General features: G+C 42.8%; 1 protein-coding gene across 6 annotated transcripts in view; it reads right to left on the reverse strand.

Annotated features, from left to right (window-relative positions):
• LOC110536484 (PDZ domain-containing protein 2) overlaps positions 1 to 12,591 on the reverse strand; it is a 291,837-nt gene that overhangs the window by 101,622 nt on the left and 177,624 nt on the right. For all 6 annotated transcript variants that reach the window (XR_016484730.1, XM_036936523.2, XM_090191265.1 and 3 more), the window contains one exon: positions 11,457 to 11,651. Coding sequence is in view for 5 of the 6 variants with exons in the window: in XM_036936523.2 (XP_036792418.2) it covers positions 11,457 to 11,651 (195 nt within the window). In the remaining variant the exon portion in view is untranslated. The remainder of the gene's footprint in view (positions 1 to 11,456; positions 11,652 to 12,591) is intronic.

Raw genomic sequence — 12,591 nt, forward strand, 5'->3', positions numbered from 1 at the left:
TGAAGAACTCTGTACCCTCGTGGAATTAACACCGTTTTACTAGCAGATTCTTGTAACCGGCAGTGTCTGCTAATGTGTGATCGAGTTTGAGTTCCTTGCGGAGTAAAAAAAAAAACTATATATAATTCTTCATAATCAACACAGTTTTAAGCTAGTCAGGCACACACACACACACACACACACACACACACACACACACACACACACACACACACACACACACACACACACACACACACACACACACACACACACACACACCGCCTCCTGCCTGACTAGCTATCATAATGATGACTGCTAAGAGTTTTGACAAATCCCTCAACACCTCTCTTATTCTCTTCCTTCCTTCCTTCCTTCCCTCCCTCTCTCTCCACAGCTCAAGTGGAGTCACAACTGTGTAGTGTGTGTGTGTGTGCGTGTGTACGCACAATCCATCAGGCCCAACTAATTCCCCCTCCTCCCTCTTGTTTTCTTTTTCTCTTCCTCTCTTCAGACAACACTAAGCCTCTGCCATTTAAAAAAAAAAAAGGATCTGACAGTAAGTTCAACTCGAGAGGGAGAGAGCCACGCTTTCCTTTTTCAAAATGGAGCCTGTGTGACTAAAGCCTATTAACGATAGGCAGTTACGGGTGTGTTACTGTTATGATAGTAGGACTGCAGCTCTCACGTCTGGTCAATGGGAGCGTGAGCACGTTCACACACACACACACACTAGACCACTGCAGAACATAGTCTACAGTCCCCCCTGGAGACAGTGGCAGGAAGGTAAGTACAATGACTGATATGTCAGACACACACAGCTACTTCAACAGGAGCTGTGGAATGCAGAGAGAGAGAGAGAGAGAGAGAGAGAGAGAGAGAGAGAGAGAGAGAGAGAGAGAGGGGAACAGTGAGGAGCTTGCTGTGGGAGTGTGTGACCCACTTTGCTCAGTGCTAACAAGCCCACACACACACACACCCGCTTCTACATATTTACTGCAAATACATAATGCATACAGTATGAAACTCAACGGTTGTCCCAGACCTAGTCTGAAGAACCTACAGTAGTCCAACACCTTCCCAACTGCCCCTGTCATCAGGAAGTGACCCACCAAGCTAAACCGCTGAATGACCAGCCATCCTGGTGATAAACCCTGGCCCATTTAAATCACAGAACACAGAACTAACAAAGACGGACACCACAGCTAGCTAGCTTCTATCAGTGGGTGAATTAATTATTTCTCAAGTGCTCCTGAAGTTAGACGGAAGTTAAACACGCAGATGGGCTGCTGCACAAGAGGATTGGAACTAGCTCAAAATGACAACACTAGAGAACATCTCATTTCAGGGGGGGGGGGGGGGGGGGGGGACGCTGATGAACCTGAGAGACCGAAACAGACAACAGGAGAGAATGACAGAGGAATGGGAAGGAACATAACTGTTGGACTAGTTTAGGAGAGAGAGTAGAACATAGCTGTTGGACTAGTTTAAGAGAGAGAGTAGAACATAGCTGTTGGACTAGTTTAGGAGAGAGAGTAGAACATAGCTGTTGGACTAGTTTAAGAGAGAGAGTAGCATTATAGATGCTGGGCTAATTTAAGAGAGAGAGTACAACAAGCAGTTGGACTAGTTTAAGAGAGAGAGTAGCATTATAGATGCTGGGCTAATTTAAGAGAGAGAGTACAACAAGCTGTTGGACTAGTTTAAGAGAGAGAGTAGCATTATAGATGCTGGGCTAATTTAAGAGAGAGAGTACAACAAGCTGTTGGACTAGTTTAAGAGAGAGAGTAGCATTATAGATGCTGGGCTAATTTAAGAGAGAGAGTACAACAAGCTGTTGGACTAGTTTAAGAGAGAGAGTAGCATTATAGATGCTGGGCTAATTTAAGAGAGAGAGTACAACAAGCTGTTGGACTAGTTTAAGAGAGAGAGTAGCATTATAGATGCTGGGCTAATTTAAGAGAGAGAGTACAACAAGCTGTTGGACTAGTTTAAGAGAGAGAGTAGCATTATAGATGCTGGGCTAATTTAAGAGAGAGAGTACAACAAGCAGTTGGACTAGTTCAAGAGAGACTAGCATATAGCTGCTTTTTTATTTTTTTATTTCACCTTTATTTAACCAGGTAGGCTAGTTGAGAACAAGTTCTCATTTACAACTGCGACCTGGCCAAGATAAAGCATAGCAGTGTGAACAGACAACACAGAGTTACACATGGAGTAAACAATAAACAAGTCAATAACACAGTAGAGAAAAAGAGAGTCTATATACATTGTGTGCAAAAGGCATGAGAAGGTAGGCGAATAATTACAATTTAGCAGATTAACACTGGAGTGATAAATGATCAGATGGTCATGTACAGGTAGAGATACTGGTGTGCAAAAGAGCAGAAAAGTAAATAAATATAAACAGTATGGGGATGAGGTAGGTAAATTGGGTGGGCTATTTACTGGTGGACTATGTACAGCTGCAGCGATCGGACTAGTTGGACTAGTTCAAGAGAGACTAGCATATAGCTGTTGGAGTAGTTCCAGGCCCTAATCTCTAGGACTCGAAAGAGGAAGAGACGGCACAAGAGAGGCAGACAAGCCGCTAGTCAGGGCTTGCGAACTATCATGGACTACAAAGAGCTGGCCAGTGACGGGAAGCTACCAAATGAGATAAATGCCTTCTATTCTCGCTTGAAGTCGAGCAACACTGAACCATGAATGAGAGCACTAGCTGTTCAGGATGGTTGTGTGATCACACTCTCCATAGCCGTTGTGAGTAAGACCTATAAATAGGTTAACATTCACAAGGCCATAGGGCCAGACATATTACCAGGACACATACTTAGAGCATACGCTGACCAGTTGGCAAATTGTCTTCACTGACATTGTCAAGGTAACTTTCTTAAATGACTATTGCCCTATAGCACTCACATCTGTAGACATGCAAGGCGTTGAAAGGCTGGTCATGGCTCACATCAACACAATAACAGAAACCCTAGACACACTCCAATTCACAAACCGCCCCAGCAGATCCACAGATGAAGCAAACTCTATTGCAATCCACACTACCCTCTGCCACCTGGATAAGGGGAACACCTATGTGAGAATTTTACTAAAGAGTGGCTCCTGTCTGGCCACCCTACCATGAAGGCCTGATTGGTGAAGTGCTGCAGACAGATCGAAGGAATTGTCTGTAGAGCTCTGAGACAGAATTGTGTCGAGGCACAGATCTGGGAAAAGGTTCCAAAAAACTTATGCATCATTGAAGGTCCCCAAGAACACAGTGGCCTCCATTATTCTTAAATGGAAGAAGTTTAGAACCACCAAGACTCTTCCTAGAGCTGGCCGTCTGGCCAAACTGAGCAATCGGGGGGGAGAAGGGCCTTGGTCAGGGAGGTGACCAAGACCCCGATAGTCACTATGACAGAGCTCCAGGGTTCCTCTGAGGAGATGGGAGAACCTTCCAGAAGGACAAACATCTATGCAGTACTCCACCAATCAGGCCTTTATGGTAGAGTGGCCAGACGGAAACCCCTCCTGAGTAAAAGGCACATGACAGCCCACTTGGAGTTTGCCAAAAGGCACCTAAAGGACTCTCATACAATAAGAAACAAGATTCTCTGGTCTGATGAAACCAAGATTGAACTCTTTGGCCTGAATGCCAAGCGTCACATCTTAAAGAAACTGGCACCATCCCTACAGTGAAGCATGGTGGTGGCAGCATCATGCTGTGGGGATGTCTTTCAGCAGCAGGGACCGGGAGATTAGTCAGGATCGAGGGAAAGATTAACGGAGAAAAGTACAGAGAGATCCTTGATGAAAACCTACTCCATAGCACTCAGGACCTTAGACTGGAGTGAAGGTTCACCTTCCAAGAGGACAACAACCCTAAGCACACAGCCAAGACAACGCAGGAGTGGCTTCAGAACAAGTCTCTGGAGAGACCTGAAAATAGCTGTGCAGCAACGCTCCCCATCCAACCTGACAGAGCTTGAGAGGATCTGCAGAGAAGAATGGGAGAAACTCCCCAAATACAGGTGTGCCAAGCTTGTAACGTCATACCCAAGAAGACTCAATGATGTAATCGCTGCCAAAGATGCTTCAACAAAGTACTGAGTAAAGGGTCTGAATACTTATGTAAATGTAATATTTCAGATTTGTATTTTTAATAAATTAGCTACATTTCTAAAAACCTGTTTTTGCTTTCTCATTATGGCGTATTGTGTGTAGATTGATTAGGGGAAAAAACGATTTAATCAATTTAAAAAATAAGGCTGTAACGTAACAAAATGTGGATAAAGTCAATGGGTCTGAATAATTTCCGAATGCACCGTAAATTAAAGGTTTTTCACAGGGTGTTCATTTAATGAACTGTTGTAAATCCCTTTTTAGTATTTGTGAGTTCAGCATTATTCAACTGTATGTTGTTTCCTGTATTATATTCAACCACTAGTGTGGGAGATACCATGTGGTGGAGGATGGGAGATACCATGTGGTGGAGGAAGGGGAGATACCATGTGGTGGAGGATGGGAGATACCATGTGGTGGAGGAAGGGGAGATACTATGTGGTGGAGGATGGGAGATACCATGTGGTAGAGGAAGGGGAGATACTATGTGGTGGAGGATGGGAGATACCATGTGGTGGAGGATGGGAGATATCATGTGGTGGAGGATGGGGAGATACCATGTGGTGGAGGATGGGAGATACCATGTGGTAGAGGATGGGATATACCATGTGGTGGATGAAGGGGAGATTCCATGTGGTGGAGGATGGGAGATACCATGTGGTGGAGGAAGGGGAGATAACATGTGGTGGAGGATAGGAGATACCATGTGGTGGAGGATAGGAGATACCATGTGGTGGAGGAAGGGGAGGTAACATGTGGTGGAGGATGGGAGATACCATGTGGTGGAGGAAGGGGAGATACCATGTGGTGGAGGATGGGAGATACCATGTGGTGGAGGATGGGAGATACCATGTGGTGGAGGAAGGGGAGATAACATGTGGTGGAGGATGGGAGATACCATGTGGTGGAGGATGGGAGATACCATGTGGTGGAGGAAGGGGAGATACCATGTGGTGGAGGATGGGAGATACCATGTGGTGGAGGATGGGAGATACCATGGAGGAAGGGGAGATACCATGTGGTGGAGGATGGGAGATACCATGTGGTGGAGGATGGGGAGATACCATGTGATAGAGAAAGGGAGGAAAATAATTATCATAATAGGACTAACAGCAAGACAAGGGGAGGGAAGCTCAACAGAAACCATGCCAGCCAGCCAGGCGAGCCAGGATGAATTGAAGTGATTTGCACATTAATAAAGTGATAATTGCTACATAGAAGCCCACTTTGTGATCTGAAAGGTAAGGTGGTGTTCAGTTCAGACCTCTTCTGATCTGAAAGGTGGTGTTCAGTTCAGACCTCATCTGATCTGATCTGTTACTGTCTATTATCTGTCCTTTACCCTTACCTACAGTATACTGCTGTTACTGTCTATTATCTATCCTTTACCCCTACCTACAGTATACTGCTGTAACTGTCTATTATCTATCCTTTACCCCTACCTACAGTATACTGCTGTTACTGTCTATTATCTATCCTTTACCCCTACCTACAGTATACTGCTGTTCCTGTCTATTATCTATCCTTTACCCCTACCTACAGTATACTGCTGTTACTGTCTATTATCTATCCTTTACCCCTACCTACAGTATACTGCTGTTACTGTCTATTATCTATCCTTTACCCCTACCTACAGTATACTGCTGTTACTGTCTATTATCTATCCTTTACCCCTACCTACAGTATACTGCTGTTCCTGTCTATTATCTATCCTTTACCCCTACCTACAGTATACTGCTGTTACTGTCTATTATCTATCCTTTACCCCTACCTACAGTATACTGCTGTTACTGTCTATTATCTATCCTTTACCCCTACCTACAGTATACTGCTGTTACTGTCTATTATCTATCCTTTACCCCTACCTACAGTATACTGCTGTTCCTGTCTATTATCTATCCTTTACCCCTACCTACAGTATACTGCTGTTACTGTCTATTATCTATCCTTTACCCCTACCTACAGTATACTGCTGTTACTGTCTATTATCTATCCTTTACCCCTACCTACAGTATACTTCTGTTACTGTTTATTATCTATCCTTTACCCCTACCTACAGTATACTGCTGTTACTGTCTATTATCTATCCTTTACCCCTACCTACATTATACTGCTGTTACTGTCTATTATCTATCCTTTACCCCTACCTACAGTATACTGCTGTTACTGTCTATTATCTATCCTTTACCCCTACCTACAGTATACTGCTGTTACTGTCTATTATCTATCCTTTACCCCTACCTACAGTATACTGCTGTTACTGTCTATTATCTATCCTTTACCCCTACCTACAGTATACTGCTGTTACTGTCTATTATCTATCCTATACCCCTACCTACAGTATACTGCTGTTACTGTCTATTATCTATCCTTTACCCCTACCTACAGTATACTGCTGTTAATGTCTATTATCTATCCTTTACCCCTACCTACAGTATACTGCTGTTACTGTCTATTATCTATCCTTTACCCCTACCTACAGTATACTGCTGTTACTGTCTATTATCTATCCTTTACCCCTACCTACAGTATACTGCTGTTACTGTCTATTATCTATCCTTTACCCCTACCTACAGTATACTGCTGTTACTGTCTATTATCTGTCCTTTACCCCTACCTACAGTATACTGCTGTTACTGTCTATTATCTATCCTTTACCCCTACCTACAGTATACTGCTGTTACTGTCTATTATCTATCCTTTACAACTACCTACAGTATACTGCTGTTACTGTCTATTATCTATCCTTTACCCCTACCTATAGTATCCTGCTGTTACTGTACCTCTACCTATGTGTACTGTACATACATTATGTACCTCAATTACCTCGCACCCCTGCACATCGACTCAGTACTGGTACCCCGTGTATTTTCGGCAAGTTATCGTTGTTACTCATTGTGTATTTATTCCTCATGTTATAATTTTCTTTTTTTAATTATTTCTCTATTTTCTTTCTTTCTGCGTTGTTGGGAAGTCAGCATTTCCCTGTTAGTCCACACCTGTTGTTTACCAAGCATTTCCCTGTTAGTCTACACCTGTTGTTTACAAAGCATTTCCCTGTTAGTCTACACCTGTTGTTTACCAAGCATTTCACTGTTAGTCTACACCTGTTGTTTACCAAGCATTTCACTGTTAGTCTACACCTGTTGTTTACCAAGCATTTCCCTGCTAGTCTACACCTGTTGTTTACCAAGCATTTACCTGTTAGTCTACACCTGTTGTTTACCAAGCATTTCCCTGTTAGTCCACACCTGTTGTTTACCAAACATTTCACTGTTAGTCTACACCTGTTGTTTACCAAGCATTTCCCTGTTAGTCTACACCTGTTGTTTACCAAGCATTTCCCTGTTAGTCTACACCTGTTGTTTACCAAGCATTTCACTGTTAGTCTACACCTGTTGTTTACCAAGCATTTCCCTGTTAGTCCACACCTGTTGTTTACCAAACATTTCACTGTTAGTCTACACCTGTTGTTTACCAAGCATTTCCCTGTTAGTCTACACCTGTTGTTTACCAAGCATTTCCCTGTTAGTCTACACCTGTTGTTTACCAAGCATTTCACTGTTAGTCTACACCTGTTGTTTACCAAGCATTTCCCTGTTATTCTACACCTGTTGTTTACCAAGCATATCCCTGTTAGTCTACACCTGTTGTTTACCAAGCATTTCACTGTTAGTCTACACCTGTTGTTTACCAAGCATTTCCCTGTTAGTCTACACCTGTTGTTTACCAAGCATTTCCCTGTTAGTCTACACCTGTTGTTTACCAAGCATTTCACTGTTAGTCTACACCTGTTGTTTACCAAGCATTTCCCTGTTAGTCTACACCTGTTGTTTACCAAGCATTTCCCTGTTAGTCTACACCTGTTGTTTACCAAGCATTTCCCTGTTAGTCTACACCTGTTGTTTACCAAGCATTTCACTGTTAGTCTACACCTGTTGTTTACAAAGCATTTCACTGCTAGTCTACACCTGTTGTTTACCAAGCATTTCCCTGTTAGTCTACACCTGTTGTTTACCAAGCATTTCACTGTTAGTCTACACCTGTTGTTTACCAAGCATTTCCCTGTTAGTCTACACCTGTTGTTTACCAAGCATTTCCCTGTTAGTCTACACCTGTTGTTTACCAAGCATTTCCCTGTTAGTCTACACCTGTTGTTTACCAAGCATTTCACTGTTAGTCTACACCTGTTGTTTACCAAGCATTTCCCTGTTAGTCTACACCTGTTGTTTACCAAGCATTTCCCTGTTAGTCTACACCTGTTGTTTACCAAGCATTTCACTGTTAGTCTACACCTGTTGTTTACCAAGCATTTCCCTGTTAGTCCACACCTGTTGTTTACCAAGCATTTCACTGTTAGTCTACACCTGTTGTTTACCAAGCATTTCCCTGTTAGTCTACACCTGTTGTTTACCAAGCATTTCCATGTTAGTCTACACCTGTTGTTTACCAAACATTTCACTGTTAGTCTACACCTGTTGTTTACCAAGCATTTCACTGTTAGTCTACACCTGTTGTTTACCAAGCATTTCACTGTTAGTCCACACCTGTTGTTTACCAAGCATTTCCCTGTTAGTCTACACCTGTTGTTTACCAAGCATTTCACTGTTAGTCTACACCTGTTGTTTACCAAGCATTTCCCTGCTAGTCTACACCTGTTGTTTACCAAGCATTTACCTGTTAGTCTACACCTGTTGTTTACCAAGCATTTCCCTGTTAGTCCACACCTGTTGTTTACCAAACATTTCACTGTTAGTCTACACCTGTTGTTTACCAAGCATTTCCCTGTTAGTCTACACCTGTTGTTTACCAAGCATTTCCCTGTTAGTCTACACCTGTTGTTTACCAAGCATTTCACTGTTAGTCTACACCTGTTGTTTACAAAGCATTTCACTGCTAGTCTACACCTGTTGTTTACCAAGCATTTCCCTGTTAGTCTACACCTGTTGTTTACCAAGCATTTCACTGTTAGTCTACACCTGTTGTTTACCAAGCATTTCCCTGTTAGTCTACACCTGTTGTTTACCAAGCATTTCCCTGTTAGTCTACACCTGTTGTTTACCAAGCATTTCCCTGTTAGTCTACACCTGTTGTTTACCAAGCATTTCACTGTTAGTCTACACCTGTTGTTTACCAAGCATTTCCCTGTTAGTCTACACCTGTTGTTTACCAAGCATTTCCCTGTTAGTCTACACCTGTTGTTTACCAAGCATTTCACTGTTAGTCTACACCTGTTGTTTACCAAGCATTTCCCTGTTAGTCCACACCTGTTGTTTACCAAGCATTTCACTGTTAGTCTACACCTGTTGTTTACCAAGCATTTCCCTGTTAGTCTACACCTGTTGTTTACCAAGCATTTCACTGTTAGTCTACACCTGTTGTTTACCAAGCATTTCCCTGTTAGTCTACACCTGTTGTTTACCAAGCATTTCCCTGTCAGTCTACACCTGTTGTTTATCAAGCATTTCCCTGTTAGTCCACACCTGTTGTTTACCAAGCATTTCACTGTTAGTCTACACCTGTTGTTTACCAAACATTTCACTGTTAGTCTACACCTGTTGTTTACCAAACATTTCCCTGTTAGTCTACACCTGTTGTTTACCAAGCATTTCACTGTTAGTCTACACCTGTTGTTTACCAAGCATTTCCCTGTTAGTCTACACCTGTTGTTTACCAAACATTTCACTGTTAGTCTACACCTGTTGTTTACAAAACATTTCACTGTTAGTCTACACCTGTTGTTTACAAAACATTTCACTGTTAGTCTACACCTGTTGTTTACAAAACATTTCACTGTTAGTCTACACCTGTTGTTTACAAAGCATTTCCCTGTTAGTCTACACCTGTTGTTTACAAAGCATTTCACTGTTAGTCTACACCTGTTGTTTACCAAGCATTTCACTGTTAGTCTACACCTGTTGTTTACCAAGCATTTCACTGTTAGTCTACACCTGTTGTTTACCAAGCATTTCCCTGTTAGTCTACACCTGTTGTTTACCAAGCATTTCACTGTTAGTCTACACCTGTTGTTTACCAAGCATTTCCCTGTTAGTCTACACCTGTTGTTTACCAAGCATTTCCCTGTTAGTCTACACCTGTTGTTTACCAAGCATTTTCCTGTTAGTCTACACCTGTTGTTTACCAAGCATTTCCCTGTTAGTCTACACCTGTTGTTTACAAAGCATTTCACTGTTAGTCTACACCTGTTGTTTACAAAGCATTTCCCTGTTAGTCTACACCTGTTGTTTACCAAGCATTTTCCTGTTAGTCTACACCTGTTGTTTACCAAGCATTTCCCTGTTAGTCTACACCTGTTGTTTACAAAGCATTTCACTGTTAGTCTACACCTGTTGTTTACAAAGCATTTCCCTGTTAGTCTACACCTGTTGTTTACCAAGCATTTCCCTGTTAGTCTACACCTGTTGTTTACCAAGCATTTCACTGTTAGTCTACACCTGTTGTTTACAAAACATTTCACTGTTAGTCTACACCTGTTGTTTACCAAGCATTTCCCTGTTAGTCTACACCTGTTGTTGTTAGTCTACACCTGTTGTTTACCAAGCATTTCCCTGTTAGTCTACACCTGTTGTTTACAAAGCATTTCCCTGTTAGTCTACACCTGTTGTTTACCAAGCATTTCCCTGTTAGTCCACACCTGTTGTTTACCAAGCATTTTCCTGTTAGTCCACACCTGTTGTTTACCAAGCATTTCACTGTTAGTCTACACCTGTTGTTTACCAAGCATTTCCCTGTTAGTCTACACCTGTTGTTTACAAAGCATTTCCCTGTTAGTCTACACCTGTTGTTTACCAAACATTTCCCTGTTAGTCCACACCTGTTGTTTACCAAACATTTCACTGTTAGTCTACACCTGTTGTTTACCAAGCATTTCACTGTTAGTCTACACCTGTTGTTTACAAAGCATTTCCCTGTTAGTCTACACCTGTTGTTTACAAAGCATTTCCCTGTTAGTCTACACCTGTTGTTTACCAAGCATTTCCCTGTTAGTCTACACCTGTTGTTTACCAAGCATTTCCCTGTTAGTCTACACCTGTTGTTTACCAAGCATTTCCCTGTTAGTCTACACCTGTTGTTTACAAAACATATGACAAATAACATTTGATTTGATTTGAAGCGTTGGACTAGTTTAAGTGAACGAAGAAGATGAAGGACAGATACAGGACATCCTCTACAGATATCAGAGGGAAAGTGTTTGTAGCTCTAAGCAGGTAGAGATCCAGCACAGTTGTTATAGCTCATAGTCTCAAAACACACCCACATCGAGAGAGAAAGAGACCGGACAGACTTCCACACCTAAACACAAGAGACAAACACTGTAAACACACACGTACTGCACGTACTGTGGTAGGTCGAGACCGAGAGAGGCTGAGGCTGCTGGCTGCGAGGTCCTCCCAAACTCCGTGCCTGTGATGAGGTTCCATGTTCTCCTGATTGTCGCTGGGAGAAGCAGAGGAGGAGGAAGACGAGGCGCAGGTACTGACCAGGTCCGGCAGGCTGGTGGACGGATACCGATGGAAATCAACTTCAGACTCCTCCTGAATGAACCAGAGGAAGAGAGGAGAACAGTGAGAGTGGAAGGGATGGATGACTGTGTGTGTGTGTGTGTGTGTGTGTGTGTGTGTGTGTGTGTGTGTGTGTGTGTGTGTTCAGAAGAGTGGAAGGGACATGTAGTGTGTGTTCTGTGTGTATTTTTAACGTTGTTTCTGAAAGCCAGCCTGCATTTCCCTTCAAGCCGATTAAGATCTCTTGAATGTTTTAGATGTTATCCACACGCACACTACAACCCTTCCACTAACACACTACAACCCTTCCACACTACAACCCTTCCACACTAACACACTACAACCCTTCCACACTACAACCCTTCCACACTAACACACTACAACCCTTCCACACTAACACACTACAACCCTCCCACTAACACACTACAACCCTTCCACACTACAACCCTTCCACACTAACACACTACAACCCTCCCACTAACACACTACAACCCTTCCACACTACAACCCTTCCACACTAACACACTACAACCCTTCCACACTACAACCCTCCCACTAACACACTACAACCCTTCCACACTACAACCCTTCCACACTAACACACTACAACCCTCCCACTAACACACTACAACCCTTCCACACTAACACACTACAACCCTTCCACACTACAACCCTTCCACACTAACACACTACAACCCTCCCACTAACACACTACAACCCTTCCACACTACAACCCTTCCACACTACAACCCTACCACACTAACACACTACAACCCTCCCACTAACACACTACAACCCTTCCACACTAACACACTACAACCCTCCCTCTAACACACTACAACCCTTCCACACTACAACCCTTCCACACTAACACACTACAACCCTTCCACTAACACACTACAACCCTTCCACACTACAACCCTTCCACACTAACACATTACAACCCTTCCACACTACAACCCTTCCACACTAA

This window comes from Oncorhynchus mykiss, chromosome 11 (assembly GCF_057628025.1).
Source record: "Oncorhynchus mykiss isolate SJ-2025 chromosome 11, ASM5762802v1, whole genome shotgun sequence".
NCBI lineage: Eukaryota > Metazoa > Chordata > Actinopteri > Salmoniformes > Salmonidae > Oncorhynchus > Oncorhynchus mykiss.